This window comes from Girardinichthys multiradiatus, chromosome 6 (genome assembly GCF_021462225.1).
Source record: "Girardinichthys multiradiatus isolate DD_20200921_A chromosome 6, DD_fGirMul_XY1, whole genome shotgun sequence".
Classification (NCBI taxonomy): domain Eukaryota; kingdom Metazoa; phylum Chordata; class Actinopteri; order Cyprinodontiformes; family Goodeidae; genus Girardinichthys; species Girardinichthys multiradiatus.
In genome coordinates, this window is record NC_061799.1 from 34395203 (window position 1) to 34419133 (window position 23931).

General features: G+C 40.8%; 1 protein-coding gene across 4 annotated transcripts; it reads right to left on the reverse strand.

The window, feature by feature from the left end:
* Positions 1–7700: 7700 nt before the first annotated feature.
* On the reverse strand, positions 7701–21666 carry LOC124869632 (alpha-amylase-like). Of its 4 annotated transcripts, none has more exons than XM_047367594.1 (10): positions 21480–21666; positions 18774–18945; positions 17869–18015; positions 17369–17566; positions 16916–17146; positions 13167–13300; positions 9992–10214; positions 9786–9907; positions 9521–9646; positions 7701–8989 (listed from the first exon to the last, which is right to left on the reverse strand). In XM_047367594.1, the coding sequence occupies exons 2-10, from the start codon at positions 18939–18941 to the stop codon at positions 8800–8802; spliced, it is 1539 nt and encodes a 512-aa protein (XP_047223550.1). In that variant the 5' UTR covers positions 18942–18945; positions 21480–21666; the 3' UTR covers positions 7701–8799. The 4 variants fall into 4 exon arrangements, with proteins under 4 accessions (XP_047223550.1, XP_047223552.1, XP_047223551.1 ...); XM_047367596.1 differs by lacking the exon at positions 21480–21666 and adding an exon at positions 20726–20858; XM_047367595.1 differs by lacking the exon at positions 21480–21666 and adding an exon at positions 19122–19165.
* Positions 21667–23931: the final 2265 nt, after the last annotated feature.

The window sequence follows — 23931 nt, forward strand, 5'->3', positions numbered from 1 at the left end:
TGTGAAGAGAACGTTGAGAGACTCAAGACCCAACACTCTGGATGAGCTAAAGGCCTCATCCTGGGCCTCACGCCGCATTGAAGCAGTCATTTCTGCCAAAGGATTCCCGACCAAGTATTGAGTGCATAACTGTACATGATTATTTGAAGGTTGACGTTTTTTGTATTAAAAACACTTTTCTTTTATTGGTCGGATGAAATATGCTAATTTTGTGAGATAGGAATTTTGGGTTTTCATGAGCTGTATGCCAAAATCATCCGTATTAAGACAATAAAAGACCTGAAATATTTCAGTTAGTGTGCAATGAATCTAAAATCAATGAATGTTAAATTTTCATCATTACATTATGGAAAATAATGAACTTTATCACAATATGTTAATATTTTGAGAAGGACCTGTATAACTTATCTTTCCTTTTGTAAATTCTCTCTTTTATATGTAATTTTCCTTCAATCTGGTATATTGTATAATCATTTTGCATTAGAAATCATTGGACTTACTATCTTCCAAATTAAACTTGTGTTAATCTTAATTTCCTGCTCTTCATTTGTTCTTTCTCACGACATCCGGACTGGGAGAGGTTGAGGCCACAAGAATATCAGTGATAGCATTGTTTTACCTCAACAATTTATGCTGATGTACATTTCAGTAATGATTGATAACATGGAAAAACGCCACCCACAATACACACAACATGCAGCAGGGTTGGCAAAATTAATTTAAAAAACAGCTCACTTAGTGATGGGACACCCTCTGAATGTTTTAATAACTCACAGTGTGGTGGCATATGTGAACTCTCAAAGTTTCACCATGACAGCTCTGAGACAACACAGGCTCAGCAAAATCTTGGAGGCACCAACATAACCTACACTCATGAGGGAATCAACATGGCGGATGGAAAAACACAGGAGGAACCACATCAATGTGAAGAGCTGGTTCGCAGGACAGAAAAGATAAGACCAGATTTAGAAGCCAGCCCCCTTGAGGGACCTCAGGTGAGACAGCTGTTCACAAATGGTTGTTGTTTTAGGCATGATGCAGAAGGACTTAAGGCAGCATACGCGGTGGTGGAAGACACAGGGACAGATTTTGTCACAGTACAGGCAGAGGACATGACAGCAGTAACACCAGAGTAGCACAAGGTAATCAGGCAGCTGGCCAGGCTGCTAAACAGTGTGCAGGATATCAGCCCAGGCACATAATGCTGTGTTCAGAAGCAGGGTGGACACCAGAACCCACCCTGGAAGAAGTACTGAAATTACAAAAGAGGGGCTCTCCTGAGGAAAAATCAGTTTGGAAGGCCCGAGGGGGTTCAGAGAACCAGAGACCAGGGTCAGAACCACCACATTGGAAGCCGAGTGGGTCCTCCTGAAAGTCATCAAAAGAAAGTGGTCAGAGTCAAGGTGGACCGGTCCATTTCACGTCACAGAGAGGACAACCCATGCAGTCAGGCTGAAGGGCAAAGGTGATACTTAGTATCATTGGAGCCAGTGTGCAGGAGCGGAACCACCTCAACGATCCCTCTCTCAGATCCAGGAAGATCTGAGCGAAAACACAGGAAAAGATAATCTCACTTCTCTCACCCAAGAAGGGGCAGAATAATCCCCGGGTGAGAGAAATTAGCCCAGGGTTAGTCTGCCCTGAGAGCTGAAGACAGAACAAGAACAGCAGAAGAAGAGGCGGAAGTGAGTGAGTTTCTCTCTCACTGGGAGTGGTGGAGTTTCACTCCCACCCCAGAAGACACCGTTTGGCGAACATTTTATATTTTATATTATATTTTGATGTTTCTGTATCTTTTTCAGGTTATGATTTAACTTGGTGTGGTTGACAGGCATGTTTGGACACTGGAAGGGTTTGATAATGTCTTTGATGATTTCTGTTGCGGTATTTGTAGCGATAATGGTGACCTGTGGATGTTGTTGTGCCATGCATTCGTTCTCTGATGGTGCACCTCATCACCTCTGCAATTGAGCACAGGGATCCAAAGATAACGATGTCACTGTTGCAAATTGACTATAACCAGGATGAGGATTCAGAGTGTGACTTCATGGACGCATGATAAGATGGATGCATGTTTTCTTACTGATTTTCTTGTTTTACAGGGGGTACAGTAATATTTTTACTTATTTCTTCTTAGAAGGACATTTTAGATTGTGAACTCTTTTATGAGAGTTCAAAAGGTGGATTGTAGAATATAAACTATCTATGTGTGTAACCTGTGTGCAGAAATAGGGGAGTCAAGCTTAGGGAGTGAAGCATAGAAAATGCAAGGTCATAAATTGGTGAATGACAAGGGAGAAAGGGCAGAGAGAGGGCAAGGTCGTAAATAGATGGAGGATGGGGGTTAAGCAGAAAGAGGATGAGTTTGCCAGAAGGAAGTAACCAGAAGCACTCCTTATTTGGACATGAGGAACAAGTTATACTGTTGCTGGGAGACACCCACAGACAGAATGATTGTGTATGTGTACTGCATAGCAGCGAGGGGTATATAAAGGTATTGTGGCGCACCTCCAAAGGAGACAACACACAGACGTTTCCAGGTACCCATGTAAGTGTGTGTCTCCTCTCTGAATTCAGATTGGTTTTCATAAACTTGTGGAAACGTACAACTGATCTCTGACAGAGGATTGTCCTTTGGGGTGCCAAATAAAAAGAGTCGATGAGAGGTGAGGAGTAATGTAAGAGTTAACGGACAGCCAGTAAAGTTTTCCTACCTTGACACCAGCTTGTCAAAGCAACCCCTGTTGGCTTAGAGCTGTAGTGCAGTTTAGAGCTGTAGCGCAGTCAGCTTGTTGCCAGAGCAACCAAAATTCCTGGCGCAGTAGGAGGCATCCTACTATCTGCCGTTGGTGTAACTACAGCTGTAACTAACACTCTCCAAGTCAGGGAGGAAGCAACACTACGGTCTGATGGCCATTGAGTGAACTGCAGTTGCAACAGGATTTTCTCCGAGGCAGACAGGCGTTTAGTGTCACTTTGTGGTCATTAGTGAGAATTACAGTTGCTGCCACAGAATTTAACTAATTTGATTAGTTTTATTAATCAAAGGACATAGCTTGAGCTAAAATCAAATTATTGATCATTCATTGCCCCTTCTGCTCTGAAATTTATGCGTTTTTGCTGGATTTTCTTGTGTGTGTGAAGCGTGTTTTAACCAAACTCGCATAACTAACTTTAGTTGTCTAACTTGGTAGGTCCTGTAAGAAAGTAAATAACCCATAGTATGCATCACTAATATTCATTTGAAACTAAGAATAGCGTTGAATGTTTTAGTTTTATTTATCCCACCTTTAAAATTTTATTTTAAAATTTGAGTTTTGTTTCAAAAATTTTTTTGTGTGTGTTTTGCTTGATCAATTCCATTAAAGCATAGACTTAGGTAAGCCACAGTTTGAACGGTCAAACCTGTGTGCCCATTTTAAGCAAACCTATACACCTGTAAGCTATATATATATATATATATATATATATATATATATATATGAATCACACAGCTAGCTGAGTGCTTAGTCTGTTTGTGTTACTGCTAATTGTCATTACTGGTAATTTTAGTGGTCATTCATAGCTGAACAGCTTGTTTGTTGTTGTGCATTTTGGTCAAAAATGGAGAAAACATCCCAGACTGCAGCTGGAGATGTGAGTCAGGAGGGCCCCACAGAAATGCAGGCACAGGAAGCAATTGGAGCTTTGATTTTATTGTCATCAGAGGAGCGTAAAGCTCTTAATGATTATAGCATTGAGGAATGTGAGTAAGTTGTTCAAGTTTTAGTGGCGAGCAGCCTTCACACTTGAACTGAAGTACCCTGCTCTATGATCCCTCATCTCCGCCAAGGCGACAGGAGGGCCGTCTCGGGGACTCAGGTGGTTCATACGGCCCTCAACCGCTGCCCAGGACCCGATTCCCGGGAGCACAGGGCCCACCATTGTACCATGAGCAGCCTCCAGTGCCTCCCCCAAGGGTGAAGCGTGATGCCCTGACACACGGGGGATTCAGCAGGAGTGAACCTTCAATTGATGACTCAGATGGGCCAGCACCAATCCCTGAGAGTGGATCGTGCACACGCCAACTTGAGTCTCTTGCCCAAGGCATAGAGCGTTTTGACCCTAATAATGAGGAATCAAACATTGATGATTATCTTAGGGAAGTCGAACGCTGCCTTTTAGACCTGTGCTGCCCATCAGCACAAGAAAAATTTAAGCTCATCTGGAAGACAACATCCAGGAGCGTCCATGTTTTCATGGAGAGCCTGCCCCCTGTAGTCCGAGACCATTATTCAACCCTCTGCGAAGCTTTAAGGGAAGAATATTGTGTGTACACGGACCGGGCCTCCACAACACTTGGTGCTTTGGCTATCCAGCAAAATAAAAACAAAGCACCCAGAGAGTATTACAAGCGCCTGAGAGCCGCTTACTTCCAAGGTGGTAATGCTCCCAGCATAGAGGAGGAACATGCTTTTAAATCTCTGTTCCTCCACAACTTTCATGAAACCGCACGTTACGACGTTACTATGTACTGTAGAACAAAAACCCTCACCATGCAAAAGACCCGTAAACAGGCTCAGATGGCGTGGGAAACACGTGCAAGACCTACTAATGGATCAGAAGGTGAGGTTAGAGTTTTACAGGTGCATACAGAAGATGACAGTAGTGCATTAGAAGGCAGAGAAATGCCTTCAAACAGAACCCATGTCAAGAACAGGTTAAATGAACAACTTATATTCAGTCAGCTTGACCGGGGGGGTGGTGCTGAGTAGCAACCACAGTCAAAGTTGCCGGACCATTTCCGGTCGAACAGACGATCTGACCATCACGCGAGGCCCAAAGGTAGGCCTGATGGTAAAGGCCGGTGTCAACATGCAGGATGGAACCTGAGGAGAGAAATGGAGGATGCCTTCCGCAAGTTTCTGACAGAAGCAGTGCACCAGGCATGCGCCCAACCTCCACCATCATTAGAGGCAGCTGACCATCTGGTGAAATCGGATCCAAAACCCCTGCCAGCACAACTAGGCGTGGACCCAGTCTCCACAGCCATCAGAGTCTACCTGATCAGATGGAGAGACAAACCTGGGAAACTCCAAGAACCCCTTGGGACCTCTCCAGGAGAAACACAACAAACCATTTTTCCACGGTTCTTAAGTAAACTGAACCAAAATGAACATACAGGTTACCTATACTATCTCACCAGTATAGGAGGACGTCAAACCGAGTTTCCATTTTAAAACAGGATCAGAGATCAACCTGATGGGCTGAGTCTTGTTCGAGGAGGTGAGTAGAGCCATGCTCTCCCTCATTAAACTATTTCAGGCTGAAGCTTGTGATGTAAGCATCACCAGCTGGGTGGAGATGGACATCACACTCAAAGACATGACTCTGGTGCACCCCATCTATATGTGCACTTTGAACACAGAGTTGTTCCTTGGCGGCCAGGACCTGCTGGACAGGCTGGCCCCACTCATTGACTGCCACCAGGACCAACTCTGGGTCCAGGCGGAGGTGCAAACACCACTGGGTGTAAGCAGCAAACCATCCTTGGTGACAAACCAGGTTGCCAGCTTAGAGGAGCCCAAAGAGCCTCTCAGGCCCTTGTCGGTGCTAGTCTGGGTGGTACGCTTCTTTGGGGCTTCTCCACACCGTAACTCTCCCGGATGTGGGGAAAACAGTAAAGGTGGACTCATCAGAGAACAATACATGTTTCACATTGTCCACAGCCCAAGATTTGCGCCCCTTGCACCATTGAAACCAATGTTTGGCATTGGCATGAGTGACCAAAGGTTTATAGGTGTACACTGACCCTGTGGAGCTCCCGACGGACAGTTCTGGTGGAAACAGGAGAGTTGAGGTGCACATTTAATTCTGCCGTGATTTGGGCAGCCGTGGTTTTATGTTTTTTGGATACAATCCGGGTTAGCACCCGAACATCCCTTTCAGACAGCTTCTTCTTGCGTCCACAGTTAATCCTGTTGGATGTCGTTCGTCCTTCTTGGTGGTATGCTGACATTACCCTGGATACCGGGGCTCTTGATGCATCACAAAGACTTGCTGTCTTGGTCACAGACCAGCAAGACGTGCACCAACAATTTGTCCTCTTTTGAACTCCGGTATGTCACCCATAATGTTGTGTGCATTTCAATATTCTGCTAATTGTACCTTCACACTCTGCTCTTACTGGTGCAATGTGCAATCAATGAAGACTGGCTACCAGGCTGGTCCAATATAGCCATGAAACCTCCCACACTAAAATGACAGGTGTTTCAGTTTTATTGTCCAACCCCTGTATATATATATATATATATATATATATATATATATATATATATATATATATATATATATATGCTTTTTTTTATGCAAACTTGGCTAGCCTCAGTGTATTTTCCATGTGGATCCCAGTGTATTCATGCTTTGTTGCCCTTTCTGAAGAAACGTTTTAAATAAGTTCGATTAGGTCCGAGCCCTTTCACTTCGAGCTTCACCTGATATGATCTCCTCTAAAAAGGTTTTAAGAGATTACACTGAATTGTTTAACTCCCCCAGTTTGCTTCTCTGTTGCTCCAATTTGTGCCCCCAGATCTGTCAACCAACCCCACTTTTTGACCTCGCCCCCACGTGCGTGATGGTGTAAATAAGGCTCTGGATGCACGACAGATGCACTCCAAAATTTCCTATTACTTCTTACCTTTATTGCTACTTATTTTACTTATCATAATGTACAGTTACAATATACATTTTGATTAGAGCAAAGTAAAACAAAGAACTCAGAACAATGAACATAAATAATGAAAGCCATAAAGTAAAAATTATATATATATATATTTAAAAAAGCAGCAACTGGAGCCATATTAAAAGAGGGTTTCAAAGCATCATAAAGCCATTGCGCTTTTTGTGAACTGCATAGTTTCAGAAAATCTCTTAGAAAAGTCAGATCGTTAACAGTAAATACTTGTTTAGTTTTGGCAAATTTACACTTGTGAACAAAAACTTTGACCACAATTTGACAAGAAATTATTTAAAAGAAACTCTTTTGTTTGGTCCTTTATTATGCCACCAAATGTTATCAGTTTTTGATCCAATGTAGATACCTCTACATTGTTTAAAACACCCCCAATTAGAGGGGTGTTCCCAAAATATTTTCAAAATGCTGCAAGAAAAGATGTTGCTCTTTTTCTATGTCTATATTGCAAAGGGTACACTCATTCTCTACAATATTACATTTTAAATGAATTTATTATCTTGAAGTGGACCTCTTTCATCTGGGTGGGATCGAGAACTTTATATAATTGCATCTAATCTTTTTTTTAATCACCCCTGTCTTTTCAATCTCTGGATGATATATACCTGAAAAACTTGTTACATTTCTTAACAATGATTAGACAGTTCTGAACAAACAGAGTATTGTCACTGTATGTAATGATTAACCCTAAATATTGTGAATAAGTGCTTGTAGGATTGCGTTAACCACATAATTGTATAGTTGACCCGAGCAAATAGGATTGTATATGTCCAAAAACATTTGGTAAGTTGCCTCTACTGTCCATTATATGTATAATAGACCATATCCCCTGTTACATCCAGTCTTCTTAAAAACTGACATTTTTAAATTGAGTTACATCAATATGGAATATGGGTGCATCATGGGGAGGAAATTATTTTTATACATTTTCCAATAATGAAGAACTTGTTCGTAGAACTTTATAAGATAATTTAAAGATTCAAGATTTATTTATTTATTGTCATTATGTCATCATAATGAAATTCAGCAGAGACCCAGCTCAAAAGATACACATGTAGGTTATAGACACAAAATTAAAAAATCCCTTTAGAAAAAGCGAACATATGTACATGGAATGTACATATGCTTGTAGTATTTAGTATTTACCTAAAGTGCAGCTTGTGCTGAAACAGTCTGAGATGGGCTGGTGGTTTGTTAGTCAGCAGGGATGTTTAGTCTCTGCCTGCAGGGGGGGCAATTGTCTTCACTGCTTTGGGAAAGAAACTGTTTCTGAGTCCATTTGTTTTTGATGTGATGTTCCTGAATCGTTTTCCTGATGGACGTGGAACAAACAGCGCTTTGCCTGGGTGGGTGTGGTCTTTAACAATGTGTCTGGCACCTTTCTGGACTTGTGCGGCATAAATCGAGTCCAGATCAGGTAGACGACATCCCACAATCCCCTGTGTTGTCACCACCTGTGATAAATCCTTTCTTTCCTGTGCTGTGCAGCTCCCATACCACACTGTCACACTGATGCATAGAATGCTTTCAACTGTGGCCCTATAAAAGTTTGTGAATAGCTGAGTAGAGAGACCAGTCCATTCCAGCTTTCTCAGAAAGAAGAGCCGTTGTTGGGCCTCCTTTACTAGGTTGGAGGTGTTCTCAGTCCAGAAGTAATTTAAGCATAATTTAGTAACCTCATCATCGCATTTCAAAAGGAAATCAGTGCTACCAATTCTGGAAAAAGGTTTTGAAGGGAAAGTGAATTAATAAAATTGGGTTTAACCCCAATACATTTAAGTTGTTAAACTCTAAGAATTGTAAACATGAATTATATGAAAATAAATATTTTAGATGTTTCGAATACATTAGCTTGCAAAACAGGTTTTTCAGAAAAGAAAAAAAAAAATCACAAACTGTAATTTGGAGAAAAGAATATCCAACAGATTTCATATCCTCCTACATGGGCTTGAATGTCACTGATTAAGGGCTTTCAGAGAGACATAGAACCTGTTCTTTTTTGTTCACACCTTTTATTGAACATTTGTATTCAGATAATATAAAATCCTGTTTACACCTGGTATTACATGTCAAAGCTTGGATTCGGCATGGATAGCAACAAAGGGGTCTTCATCTATGTTGCTGATCTTGAAGTGGGCTTCCCCATCATTGCTAACAAGAATCTGCTTTCCAGTGCACTTGTTGCCATCCTTCTGACCAGAAATAACATCACAGTATGCGCCACCCGACATACCAGTTTTCAAGGTCACATCAAGATCCCTAAAGACAAAGACAGGATGATATTAAATCAACCACAACATAAGGTGTATTTTAGGAGCTTTGCATCATTCCATTTTCCTCTCTTTCCTACTCTCAAAATACAAGTGAGTCTTAAATCTGATTATGATCAAAAAGTAATTTTATTCCAGTGACTCAGTTAGAAAACCATAGAGTGATCATTTCTTTTAAGTTTGATGATTATACCATGTAGCTAGCAAAAACCGAAAATCTGGTGTCTCAATAAATTAGAATACATAGGACCAATAAAAATGGATTTCAATACAGAATTGCGAGCCTACTGGGAAGTATATCCATGTACTGTACAGTATATACATTTTACTGGAGGCTCCTTTTGCATGAGTTACTACATGAATTCAGTACAAATATGAGAATGTTGAAATAATTCCTGAATGTTCCTATTGCAGTGGTTGTTCTAACAATAACAGAATTTTATGGATTTACTTTCGATCCTATGTTTTTCTTTAATATTGTTCAGTTAAAGAGTGTAGGAGCAGAATTCTCAGTCCTTACCAGTCATCGTTGTTAAAAACAATGAAACCACGATCACCACGTCCAAAAGCAACCTGGTTGCTCTGGTTATCCCACCAGTTGGTGTGAGGCTGTCCTTTGACCACATTACGGAAAATGACCATATTCCTTCAAAACAGATAATTTTTGTTTTAACACAATTACATAACATCTGAAAGGCTTTCTGTCAGATGATCTGTATAAATTGGTTAAATTTGGTTGTGTTCTGTATGTACGGTAAAATTAGCAGCTTTCTTTGAGAACTCACGTGATCTGACGCCATCTGTGCTCACACACCCATCCGTCTCCACAAGTCTGGTCGGGGTAAACAGGAACAGACTTAGTGGATCCATTTGTGTTGCTTGGAGGGCCCATCCAGTCATTCTGATCCTATTATTTGAAAAAAAAAAAAAATAGGTATAACACAGACTCATCATAAAATATTTAACATTTCCTAAGGTTGGCAGACATTACTTTTCCATTCACAAAGTTCCGGTTCCAGCGGTAGCTAGACATGATCCTGGCCACTCCGTAGGGGTGAGCGAGCATGTAGCCGACCGCCATCTTGTAGAGTCGTGAATCCCAGAAAGTTATGATGGATGAACCACCAGCACCATGACCTCTCTGGTTGTCGTGGTTATCAACAAAGACAAGAGCGTTGCCGTCAGACATGAAACCCCACCCTTCTCCCCAGGTCCTGGACACAAGATCAACAACCAGATGATGTCACCATACACAGTGATGAAGATGGAGAAATGGAGCACGAGGATAAAAAAAACTAAATTGTTATTTATCATTTCAAAGGATATTCATTTTGATTTACTGCAGCTGTTTTGACAGCTACAGTCTTAATATTTTTAGTGAGGCTTAATACACTGGAAACACTTAGCATCTCCCCCACCCCAACCTCCAAAGCACTTTGTGCAAGCTATGGGGTCTCACACATACAGCCCCCTTGGTGTGCCATTTGTGTTGGTGCTGGGACCATGTTGTCCCAGAGTAGAGGGTTTCCGTTGGGCAGCATATGGCTCTCGGGGATGTCAGACCGGCTGGGGTCTACAGGGTCTAACCTGGTCTGGTGGGAATGCCTCCATCCTGACCTCCCTGGATCTAGTTCTCCACTTGTTATGGTAATGTGCCCTCCCTACCTTGGTTCTTCTGAGTTCCATTAGCCACAGCAGGTTAATGTATGCCCTGATTGTTGGGGGGTCACACCTGTTTAGTGTTGGGTGGTTGTGCTTTGTGGGGTTCTCTTTGGCCTGAGGGCTGCTGCCCCAGCGCTTCACTGACAACCTATTACTGTGTAGGGTGTATAGGTGGTCTGTGGTGGTTGCTTGTGTCCATCTGCCTGGGGCTGCTTGGCCTTCTGGAGCCATATCTACCTGCCTTTTTCTGCTCTTGGGTGTCGAGTGTAGCTACAGTTTGCCCAATTCTAACAACTTCACACCTACGGGTGACAAATTTGTTCGCATGCACTGATTCAACACAAACAGACTTACTTCTACACTGACATACACAAATAATCCAAATGGTTGACACAAACATACATTCCTATTCGAGCAATGTGGCCTATCTACTTCAATGGTGGATGCAGCACTGATTTAACAAAGTTAATCACGCAATTAGGATTTCATCTTGAGATATCCTTTTTAAAAGAGCAAAACTGCCCTGGCACATGTAGATTACCAGCTTCCCCATATGGTAGGACTGAAATACCAAGACAGGACACATGAAAAAAAAAAAACTAAGTGGAGCTAAATCCATGATCTGTGAATTGTTTTTTAATTACTTGTAGGTCATTCATAAATTAATATTTAGTTTTTTTACTGCAAACTTATTTTACTCTACCTACAGTACAGACCAAAAGTTTGGACATACCTTCTCATTCAAAGAGTTTTCTTTATTTTCATGACTATGAATATTGTAGCATCACACAGAAGACATCAAAACTATGAATTAACACATGTGGAATTATATGCTGAACAAAAAGGTGTGAAACAACTGAAAATATGTCTTATATTCTAGGTTCTTCAAAGTAGCCACCTTTTGCTTTGATTACTGCTACGGACACTCTTGGCATTCTGTTGATGAGCTTCAAGAGGTAGTCACCTGAAATGGTTTTCCAACAGTCTTGAAGGAGTTCCCAGAGATGCTTAGCACTTGTTGGTCCTTTTGCCTTGACTCTGCGGTCCAGCTCACCCTAAACCATCTCGATTGGGTTCAGGTCCATTGACTGTGGAGGCCAGGTCATCTGGCGCAGCACCCCATCACTCTCCTTCTTGGTCAAATAGCCCTTACACAGCCTGGAGGTGTGTTTGGGGTCATTGTCCTGTTGAAAAATAAATGATGGCCAACTAAACGCAAACCGGATGGAATAGCATGCCGCTGCAAGATGCTGTGGTAGCCATGCTGGTTCAGTATGCCTTCAATTTTGAATAAATCCCCAACAGTGTCACCAGCAAAGCACCCCCACATCATCACACCTCCTCCTCCCTGCTTCACGGTGGGAACCAGGCATGTAGGCATCCATTCACCTCTTCTGGGCCGCACAAAGACACGGTGGTTGGAACCAAAGATCTCAAACTTGGACTCCTCAGACCAAAGCACAGATTTCCACTGGTCTAATGTCCATTCCTTGTGTTCTTTAGCCCAAACAAGTCTCTTCTGCTTGTTGCCTGTCCTCAACAGTGGTTTCCTAGCAGCTATTTTACCATGAAGGCCTGATTCACACAGTCTCCTCTTAACAGTTGTTCTAGAGATGTGTCTGCTGCTAGAACTCTGTGTGGCATTGACCTGTTCTCTAATCTGAGCTGCTGTTAACCTGCGATTTCTGAGGCTGCTGACTCGGATGAACTTATCGTCCGCAGCAGAGGTGACTCTTGGTCTTCCTTTCCTGGGGCGGTACTCATGTGAGCCAGTTTCTTTGTAGCGCTTGATGGTTTTTGCGAATGCACTTTGGGACACTTTCAAAGTTTTCCCAATTGTTCGGACTGACTGACCTTCATTTAGTAAAGTAATGATGGCCACTCGTTTTTCTTTACTTAGCTGCTATTTCTTTGCCATAATACAAATTCTAACAGTCTATTCAGTGGGACTATCAGCTGTGTACTGTATCCACCTCCTGCACAGAACGACTGATGGTCCCAACCCCATTTATAAGGCTTGAAATCCCACTTATTAAACCTGACAGGGGACACCTGTGAAGTGAAAACCATTTCAGGTGACTACCTCTTGAAGCTCATCAACAGAATGCCAAGAATGTGCGGAGCAGTAATCAAAGCAAAAGGTGGCTACTTTGGAGAAACCTAGAATATAAGACATATTTTCAGTTGTTTCACACTTTTTTCTTCAGTATATAATTCCACATGTGTTAATTCATAGTTTTGATGCCTTCAGTGTGAAGCTACAATATTCATAGTCATGAAAATAAAGAAAAGTCTTTGAATGAGAAGGTGTGTCCAAACATTTGGTCTGTACTGTACTTAACAGAAGACATTAATTTGCATGGCAAAATCCATCTGCTTATCACAGCTGATTGGCTTAACAGGGGCATTGGAAGTAAATTCATTTATGCAAGAAAATTGTGTTGAGTTGTCGACAAGTGCACACTTTAGAAATGTTGATTGTCCATTAGCAGAAATGAACATACCTTGTGTAAAACAATTTCTCCTCAAGCCATTTTCTAAAGACATTTCCCAGTTTTGCACCATATTTGAACTCAGTCACTCTTCCCAGATGAACGTACTCGCTAGAGGAGATGACCTCACCTCCCAAATCAATAACCTAGGGACCAAAGGGGGAAAAAAAATATTCCATTCTCAGTACTAATTCAGAAATAACCACAGATTTAGTTTTTTTACTTAAGAAATGTTTATGCTCATTTTGCTAAAATAAGTATAACATCTAAGATACACCTGTTAAAGCATTTTGGTGTCAGTAATGTTTATGGATCCATCGTAAATTTCATGTTTTTATATTTTGGTACATTTCTCAGTGTTTGCCATCCCATAATTGCTTTCATGTGTACATCTGCTTTCAGTTTTGTACGTCATCTTGTTTACCCGCCACATTTTCTCATGGCTTTTATGGCAGACTGGTTAGCACTTAGCCAACGTTTCAATCAATAATATTGCCAGAGCTTAGTCACGTAAAGTAAAACTTTCCCAAAGGTTTATGTTTTTCTTACCTTAGAATCAGTATATAGGACTGGGTGTTTTCCTTCAAACCATAAGCATACACTTTCTTACCATTTGAACACATTTTGTTTATTGTTACAGGGTGTAAATGAGGGTTGTGGCTCTTGGAGCCTATCTGAGCAATCAGCGACATTACTTGTGTTTGCATTTACTGAAGGTCTGAAAGCTTCTCTTAACATCCCCTAAGACTGAGCCAGTCATACTTTCATGTCCCAAGGTGCATTTCATGTGTGCTATATTAAATCTCCATTCCTTGGAACCTTTTAGATTATCCTGGTTGTTTTTTTATACTGGTGTAGAGTACAGTGTGGTATAGTTATTTTGCGTTCTCTGATGATTGATTTATCAGACCCCTTTCTAATTTATTGTGACAAGTTATGATAAGCACATACTGCAAGTTTAAAGACATTTGCAGGATACAGTCTTGGTCCCAAGAAAGAGCAGTCATGGTGAACAATTGTCATTTGTGCTACAAATATCCTTGATCAGTAATGTTGTTAGTACTATATAGCACATACATGTACAAGTTTGGTATGATAACATAGCATGGTCAACAAATACACTATGTGCTTTTACTGTACTTCAACAATCTCATTTAGAAAATGGGACATTAGACTTTACATTTGAACAATACAGGTCCTTCTCAAAATATTAGCATATTGTGATAAAGTTCATTATTTTCCATAATGTCATGATGAAAATTTAACATTCATATATTTTAGATTCATTGCACACTAACTGAAATATTTCAGGTCTTTTATTGTCTTAATACGGATGATTTTGGCATACAGCTCATGAAAACCCAAAATTTCTATCTCACAAAATTAGCATATTTCATCCGACCAAAAAAAGAAAAGTGTTTTTAATACAAAAAACGTCAACCTTCAAATAATCATGTACAGTTATGCACTCAATACTTGGTCGGGAATCCTTTGGAGAAATGACTGCTTCAATGCGGCGTGGCATGGAGGCAATCAGCTTGTGGCACTGCTGAGGTCTTATGGAGGCCCAGGATGCTTCGATAGAGGCCTTTAGCTCATCCAGAGTGTTGGGTCTTGAGTCTCTCAACGTTCTCTTCACAATATCCCACAGATTCTCTATGGGGTTCAGGTCAGGAGAGTTGGCAGGCCAATTGAGCACAGTGATACCATGGTCAGTAAACCATTTACCAGTGGTTTTGGCACTGTGAGCAGGTGCCAGGTCATGCTGAAAAATGAAATCTTCATCTCCATAAAGCATTTCAGCAGATGGAAGCATGAAGTGCTCCAAAATCTCCTGATAGCTAGCTGCATTGACCCTGCCCTTGATAAAACACAGTGGACCAACACCAGCAGCTGACATGGCACCCCAGACCATCACTGACTGTGGGTACTTGACACTGGACTTCTGGCATTTTGGCATTTCCTTCTCCCCAGTCTTCCTCCAGACTCTGGCACCTTAATTTCCGAATGACATGAAGAATTTGCTTTCATCCAAAAAAAGTACTTTGGACCACTGAGCAACAGTCCAGTGCTGCTTCTCTGTAGCCCAGGTCTGGGGAATGCGGCACCTGTAGCCCATTTCCTGCACACGCCTGTGCACGGTGGCTCTGGATGTTTCTACTCCAGACTCAGTCCACTGGTTCCGCAGGTCCCCCAAGGTCTGGAATTGGTTCTTCTCCACAATCTTCCTCAGGGTCCGGTCACCTCTTCTCGTTGTGCAGCGTTTTCTGCCACACTTTTTCCTTCCCACAGACTTCCCACTGAGGTGCCTTGATACAGCACTCTGGGAACATCCTGTTAGTTCAGAAATTTCTTTCTGTGTCTTACCCTCTTGCTTGAGGTTGTCAATATTGGCCTTCTGGACAGCAGTCAGGTCGGCAGTCTTACCCATGATTGGGGTTTTGAGTGATGAACCAGGCTGGGAGTTTTAAAGGCCTCAGGAATCTTTTGCAGGTGTTTAGAGTTAACTCGTTGATTCAGATGATTAGGTTCATAGCTCGTTTAGAGACCCTTTTAATGATATGCTAATTTTGTGAGATAGGAATTTTGGGTTTTCATGAGCTGTATGCCAAAATCATCCGTATTAAGACAATAAAAGACCTGAAATATTTCAGTTAGTGTGCAATGAATCTAAAATATATGAATGTTAAATTTTCATCATGACATTATGGAAAATAATGAACTTTATCACAATATGCTAATATTTTGAGAAGGACCTGTACAGCTGCCAGTAAAGGCTGGCGGTTTTACTACAGTGCCTCTAGTGGCAGAGCAAAGTATTACAAGAACACTTAAATAAGCCTAATTCTTTTCCAGTCGAGAACCATGGCCTCGGACTTGGAGGAGCTGATCTTCATCCCAGTTGCTTCACACTCGGCTGCGAACCGCCCCAGTGCATGCTGTAGGTCTTGGCTAGAGGGGGCCAGCAGGACCACGTCATCTGCAAAAAGAAGAGACGAAATCCTCTGGTCCCCAAACCAGACCCCCTCCAGCCTTTGGCTGCGCCTAGAAATCCTGTCCATAAAAGTTATGAACAAGATCGGTGACAAAGGGCAGCCCTGCCGGAGTCCAACATGCACCGGGAACAGGTCCGACTTAGTGCCGGCAATGCGAACCAAACTCCTGCTCCGCTTGTACAGAGACCGGATGGCCCCTAGTAAAGGGCCCCCAATTCCATACTCCTGGAGCACCCCCCACAGGGCATCACGAGGGACACAGTCGAATGCTTTCTCCAGGTCCACAAAACACATGTGGACCGGTTGGGCAAACTCCCATGAACCCTCGAGTACCCTGTAGCGGGTATAGAGCTGGTCCAGTGTTCCACGGCCGGGACGAAAACCACACTGCTCTTCCTGAAGCTGGGTTTCAACTATCGGCTGGACTCTCGTCTCAATACCCTGGAGTAGGCCTTACCAGGGAGGCTGAGGAGTGTGATCCCCCTGTAGTTGCAACACACCTTCCGGTTACCCTTCTTATGTAGGGGGACCACCACCCCAGTCTGCCAATCCAAAGGCACTGTCCCCGTCCGCCACGCAATGTTGAAGAGGAGTGTCAACCATGACTTCAGTAGGTATGTGTGGCAAAATATCAAAAACAGAAGAAATCTCTGGGGAGGCAAATGCTTCATGCAACAATGTATATCATAATATACTATATAACATTAAACATTTTAAATATCTCAACATTCCAGAAAAAAAATATTTCAATAAATAAGTTTTTACCTCCTGAAAGATAAAAGGTCTTGAGCCATTGGGAAACCACGTTGAGCTGAGGTTGTGAAGACGACCATAAACATTTTCCAGGTCCCCTGGCCACATATGCTTGCAGGCATCAACTCTGAATCCAGCTACACCTAAATCAATTAGTTTGTTCATGAACTCAGCCACTTTGCCTCTGACATAATCTTTCTCCAAAGCGAGGTCCAAAAGACTGACCAGACGACAGTCCCGCACCTGAAACACCCAATGCTCAAATTATACCATCTAGCAAATTACCTCATATTAACACAGACTTTACCTACTTTGGTGTATCATTGGAAGTTTCTATAGGTGTTTTGGATTTTAAAGCACAATGTTCATGCAGTTGGGTCAGTGTGCAAATTGAACTGATTTTACAATTTTCCTTGTATCCTTTAAGTAAATATATATATTTTTTAATATTTTTAAAAGTTTTACCTGAAAAATATCTCCATAGTTGTCAATGTCACCACTGCTAGTTCTGCATTTGTTAATATTGAAGTCCCAAGCAGAGTAGGGAACACTTGGAAAGTCCTTTTTGCTGGCATTGAACCAGCTTCCACATGAAGAGTGATTTCCCTCTCCACCACTACTTCCAGACATGTGGTTGATAACAGCATCCACATAAATATTAACCTGTTAGCAATATATGTACAGAGAACAAAGTTGTTTTGTTTTTTTAAATCACTGTAATTTTCATAAATTTCTTTGAACATTAGGCTCAGTATTATATATACTGGTTAGCTGCTTAGAATTCTTTCATCAATTCCAGAAAGCAAAAAAAAAAAAAGAAAATCATAAAATGGTAAAAATCCAATAACAAAACAGAGCTTTCAGCACTTGTTGCACTGTTGTTTCGTTTATGGCTCAAGGTTTATAAGATGACAAGGTGCTGAGAATTACTTATTTTCCTAAATTACAGATGTAACTTTCTTTACCCCAACACTGTTGCATCGGGTGATCATGTCTATAAATTCCTCCTCGCTGCCAGATCTGGAGCACAAGTTGTAGCTGATAGGTTGGTATCTTTGCCACCATGGCCGCCATGGCTCATCCAGAACAATGTGTTCATTTGGAGGAGAAATCTGAGTGACATATTGGAATTATAGACATAACGTCTTAATGCAAATGTTCTATAATGACGTGCAAAGTTGTAAAGGGTGGAAAGAATAACTGCAGGGGAAACAATAATTTAAACCAAGGAACGTCATTACCAGAATATGTTTATCGCTTCATGATTGAGTTTAGGAAGTTACACAACCTGGAAAGGTTAGTAAAATCACCCTAGAAAAGGCTGAACATTTGTTTTTTAACTGTTGCCATCAATGTAAATGGGCAATTACCATCAAATTTGGCTCATTCTTAAAATATATTTATTGGTTGCTTACCCAGCAAAAGAAAAAAAAGAACTCAAGGCAAATAATTTTAGGAGGATGGTCTCTAGTAATGCAGTTACTGGGGTTATTAGTCAATTTTTGTAGAAAATGATCACCGTTTGCTTGTTAGATAGTTTTAATAACTTGAATTATTGCATTCTTATTTTACACTGCCCATTGACATAAACAAAGACAACTTGCAAACAGCCCTAATTTATGTTGATTTGGATACCCAAATTTTACTTCCAATATAGTTAGAAACAAAGTACCGTTTGTATTTTTGTTTCCCCTTACTTTTTACTTTTCCTGCATTGTGTGGAGTGTTTTATATCTAATTATACACAGTATATCACACCTACAATGATAGAAAAGCATACACATTTCTTTAATTTAATACACAAAAACATAAGATTTTCTTGTTTCTCTAACACCAGAACATGCTACACACTATTTTTAGCTTGACTGACCTGAACACCACTAAACCCCTTTGGAGCTAGGAAGCGCTCACACTCTGCAGCAATGTCGGACCAGCTCCATTCAAAGAGGTGGACAATTGTTGTCCTTCCATGCTTAAAGTGAGGGTTGTGCTGCATGAGCCCAAGCCCGAACAGGGTTGTCAAAATGAATAGCTTCATGCTTCTGTAAAATGAGAGAGACAGTATGTCATCTTCTGCCTATAAATGTCAATAACAAGGATTAATCTAAATCAGAGTTCAAGGTTTTATGCTCAAAACAGAAGTAAAATTTTACCAAGATCTAACATAAAAAAAACAAAACCTGTTACCTAGTTCGGACTGCAATTTCATAGTTCTTACCAGTTAGAGCCCAGCTGTTCAGACTCGCCCTGTCTCTGTGTGTGTTTGTTCACTTAGTTCAACAACCAGAGGATGTAGCAACAGATATCAGAAAAAACATCTTAAAAAGCAAATAAAAAGCTGAAGCAGCTCTGCAGTTAAAATCTAACCCTTTGCTTTTGTGAAAAACATTAAACAAAGAAAAGCATCCACTAAAATGTAGTCATTTTACTGTAGGTGCAAATTATACATTTGTCCTTGATCATTTATCAGCTTGTTTGAAATAAACATGACTGTGAGCTACGTGTAGTATTTATTCTATTGATATTACTGTGAAACATGTTTACACTAAAACATTTTAGTTTAATGTAACATTAAACAAATGTAAAAAGTGTAAATGTGCTTTACTATAATGTAAAGAAGTTTAGCTAATTTGTTTTCTGCACAAACTAAACACCAGGACAAGGCAAACAAGATTCCCTGAAAAGAACTCAAATGTTTGGGAGATGAGGAAATTAAAATATTTTCAAGAGTTTCTTCTTGACAGACCAGTAAAGTGTAAACACTGCAGAAACTATGATGTCAACATATGATCTCTTTGCCAAGAAACACTGGACTGTCCAGTGAATCATTAAACAAATGTAAAAAGTGTAATTGTGCTTTACTATAATGTAAAGAAGTTTAGCTAATTTGTTTTCTGCACAAACTAAACACCAGGACAAGGCAAACAAGATTCCCTGAAAAGAACTCAAATGTTTGGGAGATGAGGAAATTAAAATATTTTCAAGAGTTTCTTCTTGACAGACCAGTAAAGTGTAAACACTGCAGAAACTATGATGTCAACATATGATCTCTTTGCCAAGAAACACTGGACTGTCCAGTGAATCATTAAACAAATGTAAAAAGTGTAATTGTGCTTTACTATAATGTAAAGAAGTTTAGCTAATTTGTTTTCTGCACAAACTAAACACCAGGACAAGGCAAACAAGATTCCCTGAAAAGAACTCAAATGTTTGGGAGATGAGGAAATTAAAATATTTTCAAGAGTTTCTTCTTGACAGACCAGTAAAGTGTAAACACTGCAGAAACTATGATGTCAACATATGATCTCTTTGCCAAGAAACACTGGACTGTCCAGTGAATCATTTTAACAGGAAAACCCCTGTGGTTCTGTATAGCAGCATTATAACTCCCCTGATGACTTAAGGTTCTCAGAGGTCGGTGACATATTTGAATAATCGTCATTGCAAAAAAGTTGCTATAATGTCCAACAGTCATTAATACAGAGAGTGAATGCCACCAGACAGAGATGATGCCTCACTAAAGTAAGGGCTGCAACTACTGGTAATTTTGGTAGTCAACTAATCTATCAATATTTTATCATCTATCTATGAATATTTCATCAGATTAGTCAATGATTATTTTAATCCACTTCTGTTTTTAGGTTTGGTTGGACAATGAATAACTCTCAATAAGCACCAAAGGCAATTAAGATAGTAATTAATAATAAAATTAACTAAGTCAGGGCACCACCTGTCATGGTTAATTTGATGAAGGATCCATAAGCAGAGCTTGTCTGAGGTGAAAAAAACAGTTCTTTAATAATAATAAAAAAGCTGACTTACTGGCACTTAACAGGAGAAACAGGACATGTGCAAAATTACCAGCATGGCACAGGCCTTAAAACAGTAGAATCCAGCAGCGAGCTAAATACAGAGGCAGGTTGAAGAAATGACCAATGAACCAGAAGAACATACCAGATGAAATGTAGAGTAGCTGTGGCAGGGAGAATGCAGATCAATCAGGGGATAAGTGAAACAGCTGAGACAGAAGAACAATGGCAGAGCAGAGATGGGCAGAAAAGACAAATAAACATGGATATAGAACATAATATACAAGTAAAAAGGCTGAAAAACATGAACACAAACAAAAACAAAAACCTAACACCTCAGGATTGTGACACCACCTGCCTGGTGAGGTGTGGTATTATAAAGGTACACCTTAAAAAAAAACAGAATATTGTGAAAATTTCAGTATTTTTAGGCACTCATTTCAGAAAGTAAACTCATGTATTATATAGATTCCTTCCAGGCAGAGTGAACTATTTCAAGCCTTTATTTCTTGTTATTTTGATGATCATGGACTTCGGATAAAGAAAGCTCAAAATTCAGTGTCTTAAAAAATTGGAATATGTAGCACAAGTAACAATCAGGGACACCAAGATATGGTTTGAAAAGTTCAGTAGTGAATGTCTACAGTGAGATAATTTTTCCAGCTTAAGGGCTATGGTCGAGGACAGCACTGGGAAGAGAGGGAAGTGGTACATCTGGAATCTGTCTGGAATCTGAGATGATTAATGAAGTAAAAAAGGTTTCTTACTAGCAGAGGATAAGATGGCATTCCAGGAGGAGGTGAGTATATTCACAGTAGCTGAGGTCGTCAGATGATTGTGGAGGGTTTTTTTTTGGTGATTGTGTCTTTGTCCTATTTCCAGGATGGAGTGGTGGAGTGGTAAACGTTTGAGGATAAACAGGCAGGTGAGTGATCGATGGAAAATCAAGGTAAGTGGTTCCAGGAGGACAGCCAGAGGAACAAAGAAGCACACCACTGGAGTCCAGGAACAGAAGATCAACAGGGGAATAGAACTTTCTGTGGAGAAGAGACTGAGAAGGTGAGTGTCAGATACTCAAGGAGCTTAAAGACACAACTACAGGGGTTGGACAATGAAACTGAAACACCTGGTTTTAGACCACAATAATTTATTAGTATGGTGTAGGGCCTCCTTTTGCGGCCAATACAACGTCAATTCGTCTTGGGAATGACATATACAAGTCCTGCACAGTGGTCAGAGGGATTTTAAGCCATTCTTCTTGCAGGATAGTGTCCAGGTCACTACGTGATACTGGTGGAGGAAAACGTTTCCTGACTCGCTCCTCCAAAACACCCCAAAGTGGCTCAATAATATTTAGATCTGGTGACTGTGCAGGCCATGGGAGATGTTCAACTTCACTTTCATGTTCATTAAACCAATCTTTCACCAGTCTTGCTGTGTGTATTGATGCATTGTCATCCTGATACACGGCACCGCCTTCAGGATACAATGTTTGAACCATTGAATGCACATGGTCCTCAAGAATGGTTCGGTAGTCCTTGGCAGTGACACGCCCATCTAGCACAAGTATTGGGCCAAAGGAATGCCATGATATGGCAGCCCAAACCATCACTGATCCACCCCCATGCTTCACTCTGGGCATGCAACAGTCTGGGTGGTACGCTTCTTTGGGGCTTCTCCACACCGTAACTCTCCCGGATGTGGGGAAAACAGTAAATGTGGACTCATCAGAGAGCACTACATGTTTCACATTGTCCACAGCCCAAGATTTGCGCTCCTTGAATTTAACAATTTTTGCTGGCTAGTTTTATAGGAGAGGCTGGCAAGGTGCAGTAGCAAATGGGGCGGCCTGCACTGAGGCTAATTCAAGAGGTGGATACACGTCCGAAAACCACATATCTAATGGTCGCACTTATGACCTCGGGGAACCTTTGGCAGGCCTACACACTGACATTAGCCTTCTCCCATCAGAACAGCATGAAGTTATTGCACATTGTCTAAAAATGCTGTCCCAATTTAATGATGTCACAATTGAGCTGTCAGAGGAAAAGAGAGTGTCGGGATCAAAAATCATTCCGCTACTATCAGTGCTACACCATTCACTGGAGGACAAGAAAATGGCATATGTCTTAACTCCAGAGAGCACAGCAATGGATGAGAGTCTGAGGACACAGTTAACAGAGAAGCAACACACATTGCAGTCAATGAGCATAATGTCACTAAGTTATAGGCTTTTTTAGCCTCGATAAGCAGCAGATGCCAAGAAGGGGCACACTTCTGAATGTGTAACATAAACATGGTTATAAACAAAATAACACAGCACATTCACATCACAAACCTGCTTTTTGTTTCCCCTTTTCCTTCTGTGTCACCCATTGTATCATAGGAACAGATCAAGATCACATTCAGACCATATTCAGAATTTTTGTATTGGCATCATAAACATCATTCATTCATTTATACAATATAAAGCTTCGCACACAAAAGTCATGTCATTATAATCTTTCTGCCTGTGGTACATTTATTGTCCACTTGATGGCACAGTATAGACAATGAAGTATCTTGAAGCTTCGGCTCATAAGTGGTCCAATTGGATAGAAAGCTTCGGTGCTTCACAAAACTTAATCTCCGGACACCCAACTAGCAGACTAACTTTACTTTGAATCCAAGGATTTTTCAAAGATGCAATCTTCTACTCAGCCGGAAGATCAAGCTTTTCATGCACGTCCCAATGCAGCCTGTGGGGAGCTGCAGGCAAAGATGAAGAACATTGCTCTGCTTATGCTTTTATAGCCCTATGACAACATGGAAATTTGAGTTGTGGGGAAACTGTCATGAAATCGGGTTAATGCTGTGCATTTTGGAATTCAGATTTCTTTACCCGCCTCTTGTTTTCTGTGTGAAGTCCTTATTAGTCCTTATTCCTACCATTGTTGGGCCCAGCATTTGCTTTCTTCCAATACATGTTTCATCACACCTTTTTAGGTCTGCACATGTGTGTAGGCCTTTACATTGTTATACACATTCTCAGTAAATTAAAATAATGACATGTGAAACAAGAATTTGCAAATAGTTTGCTCAGCTTTAACTCAAAATCAAACATATTTAAATCAAACCTGATCTAAATTATTGTTCAATGATTATGGATTGTTTAAAGCCCATAATCTTATTAAATATATGGAGAGAAAAAAAACATCAGCATTTTATTTACCATGTAGA